At 43.3% G+C, this 20,584-nt stretch overlaps 1 protein-coding gene across 3 annotated transcripts in view; it reads right to left on the bottom strand.

The window, feature by feature from the left end:
* The window catches only part of adamts17 (ADAM metallopeptidase with thrombospondin type 1 motif, 17), a 302,033-nt gene that overhangs the window by 18,412 nt on the left and 263,037 nt on the right, over positions 1-20,584 (bottom strand). For all 3 annotated transcript variants that reach the window (XM_044189615.1, XM_044189625.1, XM_044189606.1), the window contains exons 19-21: positions 4,791-4,926; positions 1,358-1,562; positions 992-1,144 (exon numbers count right to left, since the gene is read on the bottom strand). In XM_044189615.1, the coding sequence (XP_044045550.1) occupies positions 992-1,144; positions 1,358-1,562; positions 4,791-4,926 (494 nt within the window). The remainder of the gene's footprint in view (positions 1-991; positions 1,145-1,357; positions 1,563-4,790; positions 4,927-20,584) is intronic.

Here is a 20,584-nt window from a genome sequence, read left to right as displayed (position 1 = left end):
GGATACACAAAGAAAATATCATAAAATGGTCGATAGGGACAGGACCTGGGATGTCACTGGCCACCTATCCCAGAATAATTCCCAATTCCCTCCACCTACCCAATTTTATTCCTACCTTTTCTTTCCTCTCTCCTTCTTTCAAATATTCTAAAATGCATTCATGTAATTGTTGTTAATAGACTCAACCATTTTTATCAGTTTTTTATTTTATTAAACCACTCCCACCTACTGCTTCTCTACACCTGCATACACACTCACACCTACACACACACCTGAAATCCTACCCAACAGACTGCCCTGCACCATCTCTAATACACATAACCCACATAATAAGAACTACAGTACCGTGGTCACATCAGCTTCGATTCATATTCAATCTTAACATTTTTTTTGCTGTTGCCATTGTATATACTCAATACATGTTTTCCTTGTTGTGTCAACCTTATGAAGTCACCCAATGGATTACTTTCTGTTTTGTCTCACCTGTTGTGTGTCGTTTCACTAAATAAAAAAACAAAAAACAAAAAAAGGAAACAAACCTCCAGGTTAGCCAAACTTATTTGCTGTAAACATCCATCACAGTTTCAGACCTACCTCTGCTTCAACTTTGATCTACTGTACTTACTTCTACTGTAGTTGTGTGCACACAGTTTTCCTTTGCAATGAGGGATTATTAGCGTAATTTCAGATGCCTCAATTTCTGTTGGTAATCTGGCTAAACTGTTTTGTACTGTACTGTTTCCAGCCTGTCTTATCGTCTGACGGCTTGTGTTTCTTGAATTGTTGAACTTCTTTTTAGTGATGTCTCAGATTCCAGGAATTACTTGGGTGGGTACATAGGAAGATTATATCCTGCCTAAACATGAACATGGGGAGTGTTTATAGAAATGATGATTAATGATAGCCTTATCCTTCAGCCAAGTGTTTCAGTTGCCTAACCTTAATTATATCTTAACCACACATGAACCATGGGATTTGAAGACATGTGTACCTTGGACCAGTCTCCAGTCTTCCATTCGTAACATTTGGAGTGATCCTCACAGGGTTCCTCTTGAGTGGGCTGGGACAGAGGATCACATAGACCCTGAGGATTTGTACACGACACCGTCCGTTTGTGAACACCTTGACCACAGTCTGATGAACACTGGAGGAAGTGACGGAAAATAAGACAGATGAGTGAAAAACAGAATATTGTAAAGGAATGAGGGCTATTCTAAAGAATAAGCAATAATTTAAGAGCATTCGTAAAAAAAAACACTCTCAGGAAACACTCCACTTCTAAGATCAATCATTAATGGGAAACAACGCCCAGATCCAGCAGTAGTTTTCACATCAGCACAGTTTGTGTATGACATACCTGGGACCACTCTGAAGCCTCCCACACAGTGAGGCAGAGGCGGCCCTCACAGCCTTGCAGAACAGGAGGTTTTCCTCCTTGGCAGTACAGGTCCCTGGTGTGGATGAGTGAGCCATTCTGTAGGTGGTAAACACAAACCACCTTCCTCTGCTGAACACCTTTACCACATGTGACGGAGCAGGATCCCCACTCTCCTGTCACCCACCTGTTAAAAACACCAAATGTTTACAGACAGTTCATAACATACAGACCCAACCACTTCGGTGATTTCCAAGCTGCTGCATTGTGGTGCTGATATAATCATTGTTTTATAAGTGTGGGTTAATGACAACAGCTGTGTAATGCATTTGGCTATAATGACATTTAAAAGAGAAGGTTTGAGGCGACAGAAAGTTAATCTTAAGCTCTGTTTCTATGGAAGATATTTTTGGTCATAATTAAAATTAAAAGTCCAAATAGTAAATTAAAATAGATACAATTTAAAATATTATTCTTTTATTATACTTCTAGGAATAATCAGGTCATAATGACATGGTTTTGGGTTTGTGTTCAGTCATTTCCTATTTTATTTTGAAATAAATCTCCTTCCCTCATGTGTCTTTTAGTTTTGCTTCCTGTCTTTGATTGTTTTGATTTCACCTGTGTCTTGATCAGTTTCACCTGTGTCTCGTTGTCTCCCTTAGCTGTGTGTATTTAAGTCTGTGTCTTCTTTTGTTTTGTGTCAGATTGTTGTTTGTGTGTGTGTTAAGCAGACTGACTGCAGTTGACTGTGTTTGGGGGGTGGAACAAACTGTGACAGCAGCATGACAGAGGCCAGGTCAGAAATGATCAGAGCTTGCACATTTTGTTGTCATCTGAGCATCATCATAACCTCCCAAGTACTGAATTAGACTCAAGTACACAGCAACAGGGAAACATGGTCAGTTATCAAATTAAATCACGTTTATTGGTCACTTCACTGTGTACACAAGTATAAAGGTGAATGAAAGTCTTGGGTGCTTGCTCCACAACAGTGTATCTGTAAGTCACAGATGTTACCCAATACACTCTAAAAATGTAGGCCTAATTTAATAAAGGGTTAGACTGTTGAAGCAGTGCTTTGTATAAGGTTAACACAAGCTCCACTACTTTTCGTTGTACTGACTTGTCCTCCTCCCTGCAGACAGATGTTTCACCAGAACATCACAGTGAAGGACCACTTGGTGTCACAGCTTTGGATCAGCGGTCTGCTGCAGTGGTTCCAAGTGCTCACTGGGTCAAAGTGCAAGCTGGACATTAGATACACAGCTGATTTTTGTATGCACTGGATCAATGGACACCACTAGGCTTAGGACTTTTTCTCTCAATCAGACATTGACACTTTATTAAAGTCTTGTATTTTATTTTATCTTGTACAGTTTTAAAAAAATATATTTTTACATGATCTATAATTACCTTGTTTTATTTTGCTTGTTATATCTTGCTATTCCCTACTGTACATTTCTGTACTCCCTGTATGCTGCTGTGGCATCTGAATTTCCCCTAGGGGATCAGTAAAGTGCAATCTTATCTTAACCACTAAATATGAACAGATTTTACATGACTGTACAGTAACAGTACACATTTGTTGCGCTTTACGTTATTTGCTTCTACTTTAGCAGATTCGCTGCTAAAATTAAACGGCTTGTTTGGTTGCCAACTCACAGCTACAGGTTTTTATTAACTACTATCACAGTAATTCAGTTCTGATGTAGAGTTCTTCATTTGCTCTACTGTCTTTAAAATCTGTTAATTTGTTGAGGCAGCAAAATTATTTATTAGAATAAAAATGGGAATAGGCATAACAATCCTGTTTTTTTTCATTAAACTTCTAATTTTAGGATAATAAAATGTTAAAATAAATGTTCTTCAATAAACTACTGCAGCAAGAGGAAACCAGGTCTCAAACCTCAGCCTCCAAGTCAATAGTCAACTATTCTAACCACACCTCTGTCAGGTATGTTTCATAGTACAAGTAGAATGTCATATAGCATAATAAGAGCATGTAACAGTATTTTGATCTAATATGAAAACTACAGATCCACAGTAACAGTATAAATGGTTATATTGTAGAAGTTGTGGAAATAAGAGATGAGCGGCTTCTCTGATTACACCTGTGCGCTGTTTATACACAAAAACATGACAACATGGCGGTGATACAAATTCTGCTTAAAAACCAGCTGGCTCTGCTGTTGCCATGGCTACCCACAGACTCCTTGAAGTGTGCACATCAACATCAAACAGGCTGAATGTAAATGTCCGGACTTCCTCAAGTCCATTGCTAGCAGCCATTTTTGATCGACGGGCTGTCCAGAAGGAGCCTCTGCGCCCCAGCCGTTTCAGACCCTCCCTCAAGCCTTTGGGCCACGCCTCCTCATTTACATACATCTTGAAAAGCCAAATGTCAAATGCGCCTAATTAAAAAGATGAAATTTAAAATGCAAAATGTCAAATAAATTTAGTTTTTTTTCTATTTAAGCTTTTCTATTTCCCATTTTGAGTTTCAATTTCACTTTTTTCATTGTCATTTTACATTTTCAAAATCTTTTTAGATTTTAAATTTGCTTTTTCAATTTCCTTCTTTTTAAGTTTAATTATGGCCTGATTATTCCTAGTAGTGAAATAAAATAATTATCTTTTTGAATTTACTCTTTTAATTTAATATTTGGACTTTTAATTTGAATTATGACCAAACATATCCTCCTCCATAGTTTTCCCCCCTACACACTGAAACACTGAGCTGGCGTTTTAAGTCATACACTCTGGAGACTGTTTTAGAAAAGCTCTGTTTTGGGCGAGAAAAACTCAGGAGGGCTGAAACAGAGAGAAAAAGATGCGTTTACAAATTCTTTCCTGCTTAGTGTGGACATACTTTTAAAATAACTTTTACAGAGCACATTTCAAAACAAAGTGACAAAGTGTAATGATGATGATTCACATGTATGTAGAGCTAACATAATAAAAACATAATAATAATAATCTGATTAACCCTTTGAAACTGACTTTCACAAAATCATGCCACTTACTCTGAAAATAACTATATGTGGTATAACTACCTAAGCCATATAGTGATTATGCCATAATCCTCTAAATAAGGGGAGCGTAAACTCAGCAAAATAAATAACAGATCTGGAGAGTCATTCCACTCAGTCACCTCAAGTTTTCAGAACTCTAGAACAGCCAAAACATTCCTTTACAATGATGTCAGGGATTCATATAGGCTCATATGGGGTTATGAAACTGTCATTGTCAATTGTCAAAAAAGTAAATGTATTATTATTTATCTAGTTTTACAGACTATTTCTAATTTAAATATTTTCAATTGTGGCATCTGTCTTGAGACCGGCTAACACAAGTCTACAAGCAACCTGTGTGTGTGTGTGTGTGTGTGTGTGTGTGTCTGTGTCTGTCTCACCGGTACTGGCAGGGGTGAGAGTTGCAGAGTCGTACTTGGGGGTGTGGTCGGTTCTCAGGTTGACAGTAGCTATCGTTGACCACTTCCATGGTTTTATTGGCTATCCTCAAACAGGAAACCACTGTCCTCCTCTCACCTACACACACACACACACACACACACACACACACACACACACACACATAATGTAGGTCAGCGCTCCAACTGTTCTGAGGGGTTTGGAACATGTCCAGAAAAGAGCAGAAAGAGTAAGGCAGGTGGCCCTTTGAGTTTGTACCTGTAATTAACTGACTTTTATTGTGTAATTGTCTCTGCATGAGGCTGAGGTTCTGATGTTGTTTACTGGAGGGTTGGACTGGCTGACAGAGTATATTGTCTATTGTGATGGGGGCTTGGAGTACACACTTCTGGGTTTTGTAGTATTCTGAAAACAGAGGCTTGGCTAGGATTATGTCATTATGGTTGTTTTGTGATGATTCTGCCAAACTGAACTATGAAAAACAACTTTCTGTTAATACCAGCGAGAACAGAAAAGCAAAACCCACATCAGCTACAGCAAGGAAACAGCTATGAAGATTTGAGGAGTCCAAGTTTTACCGCATAATGTCAAGACATTACTTTTATCCTGGCCCAGTATTTCAGTAAAATGGATTAATCAAGGAACACAAACCACTTTAAACTGCTGAGATACAATTTACATCCTGATCCCTGCTTAGAAAATCTAAAAGGGATGCTTCACTCAAGAATTTCTTTTTTAGAACTCCTTGATTAAGCTGCTTTCTACTAACGTTTCAGCTAACTGTATGAGCAAACAACATCAATGTATTTAGAAATGTTTTGGCATATTTTGGTGAAACTATGGGTGTTTGGAACATACTAATACACACTGATGAACAGAGGAGAAGTAGATTATGCTGTAGGTTTAAGAAGTCTTCTAGCTGTAAAAACTTGCCTCCATTATAACCAACATAAATTCAAGCTGACCATGGTCACAGTGAAATACAAAACTACAAAATTTTCAGTCTTCTTTAAGGTTTGATACTAAAATACTCATTATTTTTCAATCAAACATTATTAAAATGTTTCCCATCATTTAGTATATTTGGACATAACACAACCTTGTCTATAGCATACAGTAGTTACAAAGTCTGTTCTAACAAAGCATATTATCTTAGTCCAAATTCAATTTGGGTTACAGAAGTGATGTGGAAATAAAGAACAAAATGAAATGAAATGCTAATAATATTAGCAGAATCTACTGTGTGTACAAAACTGTAATTTCGGTGGCCAAAAGCAGGAAAATTGGATGTGTAGTATATTCTTCAACAGGAAATTATGAATGGGAAGTGTGTGTGTTTTTTGAGAAAGACAGGAAGATAGGCTTAAGCTCCAATTGTTCAATCAACAAGCTTTATGTTTTTCTATGAATTGATGTCACTAGGCTATCTGGACAGAGTTTATGTCTTATTCTGACAGAATAAATCAATAGTGCGTGTAAATAAGATAGAAGACTTCAGTTTATAACTTTTCAAGAACTGTATTATTGATTATATAATTTTTTGGCAAAGATGATGTAAGAGATGTCGAAATGTACGAACCAGAACCCACAAATGCAGATCACAATGAGTAGATGAGGTAAGTCAGTATTTATTCAAACAGAGGGAATGAATGAATGAATAGTATTTTATCGAGGGTGTAGCCAGTGCCGTCACTGCAGCTCTCGGTGACGTGGTGAACCCAACCCTGGACGGCTTGCGGAGAGTGGGGAGGTGTGTTCCGACCGGGAGCGGGTATGGCGATGCGAGGCCGGCAGCGGATCCGTAGAGTGGCGAGGACTGGCTCCGAGTGGCACGGGAGGTGTCGCTGGTGGAGCAGAGGATACCACTGGTTAGCTGGCAGAGCCGGGACAAGACAGGCAAACACGTTGGCAGAGATCCGTGAGGTGAATGTGGCTGTGATCACCGGCGAGAGGGATGTCTGTGGCAGAAGCAAACCAGAGTTCACAAAAGACAAGATAACTAGACAGCGCTACAACAGTACTTAGCTGTATGAAGCGTAGCGACGTTACGTAGGGTCGTACAATTATACGGAGACGATCTAGCGCTGGTAGTGAGGAAGAGCCCGGTCTTTATGCTGTGGAGACTGATGACTAATTAGTGTCAGGTGCGCCGATGATCAACAGCAGGCGGGAGCCCAGGAAGCTAGACCAGGAAACACATATATACACACATACACATACTAGAGACAAACGGAGGACACACAGGGAGAGGGAAACTGCACTAGATTCTGCAGGGGTCGCACGGCATGGTGGCTGACCATGAGAACTGAATGAGAAATATACAAATGTATTATATAAATCAGAATCAGAAATACTTTATTGATCCCCGAAGGGAAACTCTTTGTTACAGTAGCTCGCCTTTACGTCAGTGCACACAGGAGAAAGTACTAGCAAAAAATATAATACACTATAAAACACTATAAAAACAGGTCAGAAAATAAATTAAGAACCAGGTGGGTAAAAGTATAAGATAAAATAAGTGTGAAGTACCAAGTGGGTTTACCCGTTGATGATGATAATACAGTATAATAACACAATGTAATAAAATAAGTAATAAGTAATAAGCAGTTAAGTGCAGCTTATTGAGATTATTAAGATATTGCACAGCAGTAATGGAGGTATATAATATCAATGTCAATAAACAGGAAAAACTAACATGGGAAAACTAAATATTGCACGGACTAACATGGGAAAACTAATTATTGCACGGAAGAGTAGTACACAGAATATTGCACAATTATTCAAGTATGGCAAAGATGTGATGATCAATGTCCAGTTTAGTGACCTAGGGTCATACAGTCTAACACTTAGAGGGAGAAATTAAAGAGTTTGATGGCCACAGGCAGGAATGACTTCCTGTGGCGCTCTGTGGTGCTTTTTGGTGGGATGAGTCTTCTGCTGAAGGTGCTCCTTTGCTTGACCAGCACATCATGGAGCGGGTGGGAGACACTGTCCAAGATGGTGTGTAGTTTGGCCAGCATCCTCCTCTTTGACACCACCGCCAGAGAGTCCAGCTCCACCCCCACAATGTCACTGGCCTTACGGATCAGTTTGTTGAGTCTGTTGGCGTCTGCTACCTTCAACCTGCTGCCCCAGCATGCAACAACATACAGGATAGCACTGGCCATGACAGACTCATAAAACATCCTCAGCATTGTCCGGCAGATGTTGAAGGACCTCAGCCTCCTCAGAAAATAAAGGCGGCTCTGGCCCTTCCTGTAAACAGCTTGAGTGTTCTTGGTCCAGTCCAGTTTGTTATCCAAGTGTACTCCCAGGTACTTGTAATCCTCCACAATGTCCACACTGACCCCCTGGATGGAAACCGGGGTCACTGGTGCCTTGGCCCTCCGTAGATCCACAATCAGCTCCTTAGACTTTGTCGCATTAAGCTGCAGATGGTTCCGCTCACACCATGAGACAGTTACCCACCACAGCCCTGTACTCCGTCTCATCACCACCGCTGATACATCCCACCACAGCAGAGTCATCAGAAAACTTCTGAAGGTGGCAGGACTCTGAAGGTGGCAGAATGATAAATGCTTGGCAAAGACTCACAAGGTATGTATTAAGTGTGCATTAAAAATGGATTCTTAACTCAATGCCCTCTGGGATTGTTGGACGTTCAGTGGGGCTCAATTTGAGGGAATGTAGGGCAACTTTTGTGTGTGTGTTCCTGTGTCTCATTTCTTGAAGTACTGTACTCACTAGAACAACTGTAGTATTGGTTCCCCTGTTAAGTCAGTTGTGTGTTTACAGAACCTGATCAGTTAGATGTGCGCCCTTGATGTCAAATCATCTACATGTGATCTCAAGTAGATAGATCTAACCCACCATATGGACTACTGATCTAGAAGCACCTGAACTCCTGGATAAAAGCAGTGGACTGCTACTTCAAAGTGCTCTTCTCACATACAGTACATGTAATCTGAAATATTTTGAGCTGGATACCATAATTACAAACCAGTAAGAGGATAAGTGGAGCTGCTCAGGAAATCAGCAGTGGGGTGGCCTGACAATTAAGATTGTGTTCTCTGTGTGTGTGTGTGTGTGTGTGTGTGTGTGTGAGAGAGAGAGAGAGAGAGAGACTTACACAGAGGGAAGCATGCTCTGTCTAACCCCGGCTGCGTCGCGTTATAGCTGCGACGTGGCCATTCTAGACAATGCTTGTGATCCCACTACCGCGTCCCAGAAGCGGCTCTCTGCTCTTCTCTGTGGTGTATATGCAGCAAGTCTATTTTTGACGGAAGCGGCGTCAAGCTACACAGAGCAGATGAACCGGGCAAGTAGTCAGACACAGAAACGGCATAGAGAATCCGGTCAGTTTTCTAAATAAAACACCCTGCAGACTCCCGGTCGTATATCAACAAAAAACACAATTAAGAGAGACAAAAATAGAAACCATTTAACTACATAGCCTACTTACCCATGGTAGAAATAGAAAAGTCAATGAAAAAGGACCAAGTCAATAATGTCGGGCAGGCAAACCGCTCTGCTTCTGAACGCTCCGGTGGGATATGAAGCCGCTTGGCAGACGGAACAAAACTGTCAACAACGTTATAGAGCTGTGCCCGCTGGATTCCCGGCTGTTGATCATTGGCTTGGATTAACTACTGGCTCTCTACTGGTGTGTCTCTTTGTCCCTATATCCTGTGGGGAATTTTCCTCCTTCTAAAGCCTAATATTTTGTGTTAACAAATATCAGCCTATTTTATTTCTCAGTTTATCACCCTCTTAAACCTAATGGCATTTTTATCTCTGAATTCTCAGACCTGCTCTCTCTGCTTCTACCTAATTATGACCGGGTCTGTATTATTGGTGATTTTAATATTAATATGTTGTCCGAGTTGCCTGAGTCTTTTAATTTTGTTTAAAAACCCACAGGGCCTACACATGATAAGGGTCATATTCTGGATCACATGGCCTGAAGATCATTAACATGGAACTTATTAATATCTGTATATCTGAACATTGTAGTATTCAATTCAATTTTACTTATATAGCGGCAATTCATAAGAGAAGTTGTCTCATTGCAATTTTCCTGTAGAGCAGGTCTAGACCATACTTTTTATAATATTAATTACAGAGACCCAATAAATCCCAGTATGAGCAAGCATTTGGCGACAGTGGCAAAGAAAAACTTCCTTTAAGAGGGCAGAAACCTTGGACAGAACCAGACTCAATGGTGGGTGGCCGCCGCCGTGTTAGGTTTTGAGAGAGAGAGAGCGAGAGAGAGAGAGAGGTTTTGAGAGGTGTCATAGGTTGACGTGCTGCAGTAAGTGTATTGTCTCAATTCTGGTCATCTGTGTTTGTGTGTTACTAATAGTGTATTTTTGCTGCTCCAGCTCATCACAGTTAATTTTATTCAATTCTTTATTATAGTGACTAACTGTCTGCTATACATTTAAATGTACACTAGTTCTGCTCATGCACTCATAGCGCCCTCCTTCTTTTAACAACTTTCTTGCTAATCCCACAGTTTACACGCTATTCAATTTTGCTAGCGTTCTTTAGCTTATCAGCTAGCAATGGTTTCGCTCCCTCTCACTCTCCTGCTCTCTCCTGCTTGGTGTGTCAAAGTTTAGTTATTTTTCTGCCTCCTTTAGTGATAATGGTGCATGTAATAAAAGTAGTATATTTGTAGCATTGGAGGCGAGGCTTAGTTAACTGGAAACGCGGTTCCGCACCATAGGAACTCAATAATTAGCTGATGTAGTTAGCCAGCCCCCAGTACCCGATGTGGACCGACCAGAGGTAGCACCTGTTAGCCGTCTCCCGGCAGCTCCAGAGCAGCTGGGAAACCAGGGAGGCTGGGTGACTGTGCGATACACTCGCTGAGAAACCAACTCTGATTATTGGAAGCACCATTTTGAGAAACATGAAACTAGCGACACCAGAGACCATAGTCAAATGTATTCCTGGGGCCAGAGCGGGCAATGTTGAATCCTATTTAAAACTGCTGGCTAAGAATAAATGTAAATACAGTAAGATTGTTATTCATGTCGGTGGTAACGACTCCCGATTACGGCAATCGGAGGTCACTAAAGTTAATGTTGAGTCGGTGTGTACATATGCAAAGACAATGTCGGACTCCATAGTTTTCTCTGGGCCCCTGCCAAACCTGACCAGTGATGACATGTTTATCCGAATGTCTTCATTCCGCCGCTGGCTGTCGAGCTCTCATATCTAGAAATCTGGCTGACTTTATTTGTGGGCCAAAACCATGACAACCCAGAGTTGAGACCAGGAGGCAGAGTTGTGGTCCTACACGCTTCTCTGCGCTTCCGGAGCAGTTACCCACCCGAAACTCCTTAGTGACAGTGTCTGCCCCCCGACCACTTAAATTAATAAAAATCAAAGTTAACAGAAGAGGAGTTATACATAAAAACAAAAACGCTGAAATAGCACAACAAAATAGGAGAATTAAATGTGGACTCTAAAACATCAGATTTCTGTCATCTAAAGCTTTATTAATGATTTAATATCAGAGTATCATATTGATTTATTTTGTCTTACTGAAACCTGGCTGGATCATGAAGAATATGTTAGCCTAAATGAATCCAGTCTGCCCAGCCATATTAATACTCACATTCCTCGAGGCACTGGCCGAGGAGGAGCAGTTGCAGCCATCTTCGACTCAAGCCTATTAATCAACCCTAAACCAAATTATAACTCAGTCGAAAGCCTTGTTCTTAGTCTGTCTCACCCAACCTGGAAAACACAACAGCCAGTTGTATTTGTTATAGTGTACCGCGCTCCTGGTCCTTATTCTGAATTTTTATCTGAATTCTCAGAGTTTAGTCCTTAAAACAGAAAGTAATTATTGTAGGTGATTTAAATATTCATGTGGACGTTGAAAATTATAGTACTGCATCTCATTATTAGATTTAATTGGCTTCTGTACATAAACATTTTGAACTCCTATTACTGGACTACATGCCATTAGGCAAAAACTCCTACTCTAGATGCCTACTTGATAGTGCTGTAGCTAAATTTAAGGAAGTGAGCCCATCTGCATTTATCTCGGTGCTATGTCTCAATATAACAAAGGACTCCATTGCTAATTTCAGCCCCTCACAAATTGACCATCTTGTTGATAGCTCAGGCTCACTGCGATTGACACTCGATTCTATCGCCCCTCTAAAAAAGAAGATAATAAAACAAAAAAAGTTAGCTCCATGGCATAACCCCCAAACATGCAAATTAAAGCAAACAATGTGAGAACTTGAAAGGAAATGGCATTCCAACAACCTGGAAGAATCTTGTTTAGTATGGCAAGAGAAGTCTTAAAACATATGGGAAAGCCCTCCGTAATGCCAGAGCAGTTTACTACACATCATTAATAGAGGAAAATAAAAACAACACAAGGTTTCTTTTCAGCACTGTGGCCAGGCTGACAGAGAATCACAGCTCTATTGAGCCATATATTCCTATAGCCCTCAGTATTAAGGACTTCATGAGCTTCTTTAATGATAAAATTTTAATTAGAGAAAAAATTCATCACGTCCTGCCCTCAACCGGTACTGATTTATCTTTAAACACAGGAACCTTAGAAACAACCGTAAAACCTGATATATATTTTGACTAATTTGCTCCTATCGACCTTCTTCAACTAATATGGACGATTAATTCATTTAAGCCATCAACCTGTCTCTTAGACCCCATTCCAACTAGACTGCTTAAAGACGTTTTACCTTTAGTTAGCACTTCTTTACTGGATATGATCAGTCTGTCTTTATTAACAGGCTATGTACCACAGTAATTTAAAGGTGCTGTAATTAAACCTCTTCTTAAAAAACTCACTCTTGATCCAGGGGTTTCAGCCAACTACAGACCTTTATCTAACCTTCCCTGTCTCTCTAAGATCCTTGAGAAAGCTGTCGCCAATCAGTTGTGTGACTTTCTAAATAACAACAGTTTATTTGAGGATTTTCAGTTAGGATTTAGAGTGCATCATAGCACAGACAGCACTGGTGAAAATTACAAATAACCTCTTAATTGTATCAGACAATAGACTTGTCTCTGTACTTGTCTTGTTAGATCTTAGTGCTGCATTCGACACCATTGACCATCACATCCTATTACAGAGACTGGACCATTGAACAGACAAGGAACTGCACTAAGCTGGTTTAAAGCATCTCTATCAGATCGATCACTTTGTACATGTTAACGGTGAGTCCTCCGGGCACGCCAAAGTTAGTCACGGAGTTCCACAAGGTTCTGTGCTTGGACCGATTCTATTCACCTTATGCTTCCTCTAGGCAATATTATTAGGAAACACTCCATAAACTTTCATTGTTATGTGGATGATACCCAATTATATTTTTCGATTCAGCAAGATGAAACTAACCAGTTAGCTAAACTTCAAGCATGCCTTAAGGACATAAAAACCTGGATGACTTGCAATTTTCTGATGTTAAACTCAGACAAAACTGAAGTTATTGTACTTGGCCCCAAACACCTCCGAGACACATTATCTAAAGATATAGTTGCTCTAGATGGCATTGCCCTGGCCTCCAGCACCACCGTAAAGAACCTCAGAGTTATCTTTGATCAGGATATAGCCTTTAACTCCCACATGAAGCAAACTTCAAGGCCCGCCTTCTTTCACCTACACAACATTTCAAAAATCAAAAGCACATTCTGTCTCAAAATGATGCCAAAAAACTAGTGCATGCATTTGTTACTTCTAGGCTGGACAATTGCAATTCCTTATTATCAAGCTGCCTGAATAAGTCCCTTAAGACTCTCCAGTTAATCAAGAATACTGCGCCTGACAAGGACTAGGAAAAGAGATCACATTTCTCCAATATTAGCTTCTCTGCACTGGCTCCCTGTAAAATCCAGAATAGAATTTAAAATCCTTCTCCTCACCTACAAAGCTCTTAATGGTCAGGCACCACTGTATCTTAAAGAACTCATAATACCTTATTACCCCACTAGAACAGCTCCCAGAATGCAGGGTTACTTGTGGTTCCTAGTCTCCAAAAGTAGAATGGGAGCCAGAGCCTTCAGTTATCAAGCTCCTCACCTGTGGAATAAAATCCCAGTTTGGGTTCGGGAGGCAGACACCATCTCCACAGTTAAGAGTAGGCTCTTTGATAAAGCTTGTAGTTAGGGTGGGCTTGGGTGAGTCCTGAACCATCCCTTAGTTATGCTGCTATAGGCCTAGACTGCCGGGAGACTTCCCATGATGCACCTTTTTCCTCTCTCCTCCTCTCCCTCTCCATCTGTATGCATTTTTATCCCATTACTGTATTACTAACTCGACATTTTCTGTCTCCTATAGTTTTGTGCTTTCTCTGTATTTCTACCTCCGGAGCTGCAGAGACTGGATCTGTGGTTGTGGGCCACCTGCTGCCCCCGTGTTCCTGCTCAACAACTGCTACTACAGTTGTTGTTATTGGCTCTGTTACTATTATTGTCAATACTATTCCTATGACTGTCATTCCTATTATTATTAATTTATTAATATTACCACTTCCATTACATTATTACTATTTTAAAATTTTATGTGGAATTTGCTGTATTCAAACAATTAGTGTCACATTTGACAGATAATAATTTATTCAAATTATTCCAGTCTGGTTTTCGATCCCTTCACAGTACTGAGACTGCTCTTAAAGTCTGTAACGACCTTCTGTGGGATGAAGATGCTAGTGAATGCTATATTCTAGTTCTTTTGGACCTCAGCGCTGCTTTTGACACAGTTGATCATAACATGCTCATGGACAGACTGGAAAGGTAGGTGTCAGAGAGCCAACACAGACACCACCAGCTCCACCCACTGCAATCAGCAGATCTCACTCACCTGAGTACTGATCACACACCTGCCACTAATCACCCACTCCACACTATATAGTCTCACTCCCCCGGTTCACTCACTGTCTGGTCTTAAACCTCTTACGAGATTCTACCCGACCGCAGTATCTCCTGACAACTCCCTAAAGACTTTGGACTCCTTCGTTGTGTGTGTGTCATCTACTCCTGGCTCTCCTGTTCCCGTCTCCTCCAGTGGATTGAACTACCTACTCTACATCAGATAAGACTCATAGACTTTCCTAGCTTCAGCCCCTCGTATCCACCGTCATTGCTTTTCTCTGTCTTGCTGTTCAATAAAACCCCCTCGTCATTGTACTAACCTCCGTGTCCCGTGTCTACCTGCTGAGAGAAGACCAGACCTTTAAAACCATCTGGAGATGGAGCGCTCCGCTTCCCCGATGGATAATCCATACGAAGGGTTGGTCAGCGCCCTTCGTGCGGCTCTGTCTCCGGATCCTCACCCACAATCTGCCTCTGCCAGTCCCATGGCCCTTCCCCCCAGCTATTCGGGTGAGGCGGTAGGATGTAGCGGTTTTTTGCTTCAAGTTTCTCTATACATCGAGATGCATTCTCAAAAATTCAACACTGAACGAGCTAAATTGGCATTCCTCATTTCCCTCCTCTCCGGAAGAGCGTTGCTCTGGGCTCAGACTCTCTGCTTTGGAGCTCACAGTCCCCCATGATTAACTCTTTCTCCAACTTCTTGTCCCACTTCCAGGAAGTGTTTGGTCTCGCCACCGGGGACCTGGCGGTCTCCAACCAGCTCTTCCGCCTACGTCAGGGAAACTCTACAGTTCCGTACGCTAGCGGCTGCTAGTGGATGGAATGAAGCTGCGCTGATGACAGCCTATTGCCAGGGTTTGAATTCCCAACTCCGTAAGAAAGTGGTTATCTACGATAACAGTGTTGGACTTGAGAACTTCATGCAGAAAACTGTGAAAATTGCTGTTACTTACCGCATGCCAGCCGGAAGAAACCGCTCATTCACCGCTCTCACCCGAAGCCTGTCCTCCAGTACCAGAGCCCATGCAGGTTGACTCTCACCGGCTCTCTCCCCAGGAACGTGCACTCCGTCTGAACCAGGGCCGGTGCCTGTATAGCGAGGCCTCTGGGCATCAGATCAGGGCATGCCCAATCTGTCCTCCACGTCCTGCGGTGAGTACCATTCCCAGTTCTCCTCCAATTTCTAAATTAACTCTTCTAGAAATTCAATTACTCACCCCTCATTCTGTCGTTGCAGTACGAGCCCTCCTCGATTCGGGCTCCTCTGGCAACTTCATCTCCCCGTCGTTATTAAAACGACTAGAGTTACCGTTTCTGCCTCATGCTGAACTTAAGGTAGAAACCATCCAGGGAAAACCGCTGGGACGTGGCAGAGTGAAATATCAAACACCACCCATGATCCTACGTGTCGGTTGCTTGCACAGAGAACAGATCTCCTTCCTGGCACTGGAGGAACCCACCATCGACGTCATCCTGGGACACCCATGGCTCGCTCAACACTCTCCGGAAGTCAGATGGGAGTCCAGCAAGATTCTGCGATGGAGTCCAGCCTGCCTTCAACAGTGTATCTCCTCGGTTCCCAAACCTCCGGTCAGTCACTCTCCCGTCCAGGTACATGCCACTCGTGTGGAGAGTCCTGATCCATCGCCAGATCTCGACGTTCCATCTGACTATGTGGCGTTCCAGGATGTCTTCAGCAAACAGGCGGCCACCCTCTTACCACCACATCGGCCATGGGACTGTGCCATTGACCTGCTGCCTGGGGCTACACCGCCTAAAAGACGTGTGTATCCTTTGTCCATCCCGGAGCGCACGGCCATGGAAGATTACATCGAGGAGGCTCTTCGCCAGAACTTCATTCGACCTTCTACCTCACCCGCGGCCTCAAGCTTCTTCTTCGTGGGTAAGAAGGACGGTGGCTTGCGGCCCTGCATCGACTACCAGACCCTCAACAGCCAAACTGCCAAGCTCCCCTATCCTCTTCCTCTGGTCCCTGCCGCCCTCGAGGAACTCCGTGGGGCTCGCATCTTCACCAAGCTGGATTTGCTGAGTGCCTACAACCTCGTTCGAATCCGGGAGGGGGACGAATGGAAGACGGGGTTCATCACCCCTTCAGGCCACTACGAATACCTGGTGATGCCGTACGGTCTGTCCAATGCTCCAGCCGTCAGGGCTTCATGAACGAGGTGTTCCGGGAGTATCTCCATTGTTTCGCGATCGTCTACATTGATGATATCCTCATTTACTCCCGGGACTTGGCTGAACATCGCCACCATGTCACGCAGGTTCTCCAACAGCTCCGGAAACATCAACTCTACCTGAAACGTGAGAAGTGCGAGTTCCATCGCCCCACGGTCCAGTTCCTCGGGTACATCGTCAGCGCAGAGGGCATTCATATGGACCAGGGGAGATCCAAGCCATCCAGAACTGGCCACTTCCTCAATCAGTAAAGGAACTCCAACATTTTCTAGGGTTTGCAAACTTCTATCGCAGATTCATTAAGAGCTTCAGTTTCATGTCCTCTCCTCTCACCTCCCTGCTCCGTCGTAAACCCAAGTCACTGTCCTGGAATCCCGAAGCTCGAGCCGCGTTCGAAGAGTTAAAGAGAGCCTTCTGCACTGCTCCCGTGCTCATCCATCCAAACCCAGATCTCCCCTTCGTGGTGGAAGTGGACGCCTCCACTACCGGCGTGGGAGCGTTGCTATCCCAACGCCACGGAGAGCCTCCTCAACTCCATCCTTGTGCCTTCGTCTCAAAGAAGCTGTCCCCGGCGGAGCAGAATTATGACATCGGCAACCGGGAGCTGCTGGCGATAAAGTTGGCACTGGAAGAGTGGAGGCATTGGCTGGAGGGAGCTAATCACCCGTTCACTGTCATCACCGACCATAAGAACCTCCGTACTGCCAAAAGATTGAACCCACGCCAAGCCCGCTGGTCTCTCTTCTTCACCCGTTTTCACTTCACCATCACCTATAGACCCGGAGACAAGAACGTAAAAGCGGATTCCCTCTCCAGAATCCCTCACACCAGAACCCATCCTCCCTCCAGCCATACTTGTCAGCCCTATCCAGTGGGACCTGAACGACCAAATACAGGCCGCTACAGTTTCGGAACCCACTCCACCGGGAGGCCCAGAGGGTATGGTCTACGTTCCTACCAACCTGCGTAAGGACCTTCTGGGCTCAGCGCATGCTTCCCCGGGCTCTGGACACCCAGGCAGCCAGCGTACTCTCTCGCTCCTCCAGGCTCGTTACTGGTGGCCCAGTATGGTCCGGGATGTCTCCCAATTCGTGGAAGGATGCTCAGTCTGCGCCATCTCCCGCACGCCACGTCAACTTCCTGCTGGCAAACTGGTACCCCTTCCTATACCACGTAGACCCTGGTCCCACGTCGGAGTCGATTTCGTCACAGACTTACCCAAATCAGACGGTTTCACCTGCATACTCGTCGCGGTGGACCGTTTCTCCAAGGCCTGCAGGCTCATTCCCTTGCAGGGTTTGCCTACCGCTCTAGAAACCGCAGAGGCCCTTTTCCAACATGTATTCCGCAACTTTGGTATCCCGGAAGAAATCGTCTCCGACCGTGGACCACAGTTCACCTCACGTGTGTGGAAGGCCTTCTTCAAACTCCTCCAAGTAGCAGTTAAGCTCTCCTCCGGTTATCACCCTCAGACCAACGGCCAGACTGAGCAGAAGATACAGGAGATAGGGAGATATCTTCGGACCTACTGTAACAACACCCAAACCAGCTGGAACCGCTTCCTTCCATGGGCCGAGTACGCACAGAACTCTCTAAAACAGAACACCGCGAGTCTCACCCCGTTCCAGTGCGTACTCGGCTACCAACCCCCATTGTTCCCCTGGACTGAGGAACCATCTGAAGTCCCAGCCATTGACCACTGGTTTCGAGCGAGCGAGAGAGTGTGGGACTCAGCCCATATCCACCTGCAGCATGCTGTACGGAGACACAAGCAATTTGCAGATGCCCGCCGATCCCCTACCCCGGTCTATCATCCAGGGGATCGCGTCTGGCTTTCCACTCGGGATCTGCGTCTCCGTCAGCCTTGCCGTAAGCTGAGTCCCCGCTACATAGGTCCCTTCCCCATCGAGAGGCAGATTAACGACGTCACCTACCGGCTCCAGCTCCCCCCGAGGTACCGCATTCACCCTTCATTTCATGTCTCACTCCTAAAACCTGTGTCTCCATCTTCCACAGAACCCGAGGAGCTACCCCTAACTCCTCCTCCAGATGTGATCGAGGAACCCCTAATCTACCGGGTGGAGGCCATTATGGATTCTAGGCGACGGGATGGCCGACTAGAGTACCTGGTAGACTGGGAAGGATACGGGCCCGAAGAAAGATCTTGGGTTCCGCGAGACGACATCCTCGACCCGGCACTACTGACGGACTTTCACAGTGCTCATCCAGATCGTCCTGCACCCAGAGGTTACAGGCAGGTACAGGAAGACAGGCAACAAACAGGTAAATGGCAAGTAGGCAGATACAGGTCCAACGAGGCTAAACAAATCCGACAGGGAGCTGGAAAAGTTCAAAGTCCACAGTCCAGGCTAGACCCAAGGAACAAAGGATCCATACAGAAGAACTCATGTTAGGAAATGTCGGGAAACTGGACACGGGAACAAGGTACAACGAAAATGCACATGACAGCAACACACACACGACAGGAACACAATGATCTGACAACGAACAAAGGAAAAGACCTGGACTAAATACCCTAAGGGAGGTGAGACAACGAGACGTAGGTGCAAACAATCAAGGAGGAGCCAACAATCAAAACTGGAGGGAAAGCAAACAAAGACAGGAAGCAAAACCACAGAACACACAAGGGGAGGAGAATACTACAAAATAAAATAGGAAATATGACAAAACCTCAAACTATAACAGCATACTACTGAGTTACTGTTGCCTTCCTGTCAGATTGAACTAGTTTGGCCATTTTCCTCTAACCTTTCTCATTAACAATGTGTTTCTGCTTAAATAATTAATTTTTTAATCAATTTTTGCACCATTTTCTGCACCAATCCCTGTAAAGTGTAGAGACTATTTTTGTGAAACTCCCAGAGGATCCATGGTTTCTGCAAAACTCAAACCGCATTGTCTGGCACCAGCAATCATTACATGGTCCAAGTGACTTAGATGACATTTCATTGCCATTCTGATATTTGGTCTAAAAAACACCCAAACCTCTTTACCATGTCTACATGCTGTTTTGACTTGAGTTGCTGCCACATGATTTTCTGATTAGATTGTATGTCAGTAAAGTCTTCAAAGGACACTAGAACTCTTCATTGAAACTTAATTATACTAGCTCATATCCTTGTACTTTTGTATGGGCTATAATAATGACTCTATAATGTTAATAATAATGTTAGACATGTGCAATAATGTTGTTCATACAGCTTTCACTATAAGCACTTTGTGTCATTTTTTTGACCAGTTTTGACTAGTGAGTGAGTTTCTCTTGCTGGACCATTAGGGACACCTGATGGCCTGCACCTGATGTATTTGCTTTTCCCTTTGATAAATAATATTTTCTCTCAGCGAATTCCGAGATGGGGCCGTACAGGTAGTGACATAGCACAGCTCCATTCAAAGACAAATAAAACAACACTGAGAGGTTGTCTTGTAATTATGACTTCGTATCCTCATTATTACGAGAAAACTATCTTAGAGGGGGTATAGAGTTAAGGCTGAAGAAGGTAAGATTTGGAATACTGCTACACACTGTGATGTACTGAACCTTTTGAAATAAAGATGTAACAAAATACGGCCAATATAAAATACACAGGTATTGACCAAGATAGAACTGATTCACTTTAGTAGGAACAAGGCTTCATTGTTCTTATTTAAAATTTAACTGTTGTTATATTTCTATAGTATTTAATGTTACAAC

This window comes from Siniperca chuatsi, linkage group LG1 (assembly GCF_020085105.1).
Source record: "Siniperca chuatsi isolate FFG_IHB_CAS linkage group LG1, ASM2008510v1, whole genome shotgun sequence".
NCBI classification, from domain to species: domain Eukaryota; kingdom Metazoa; phylum Chordata; class Actinopteri; order Centrarchiformes; family Sinipercidae; genus Siniperca; species Siniperca chuatsi.
This window is presented reverse-complemented; position numbering and strand designations above follow the sequence as displayed.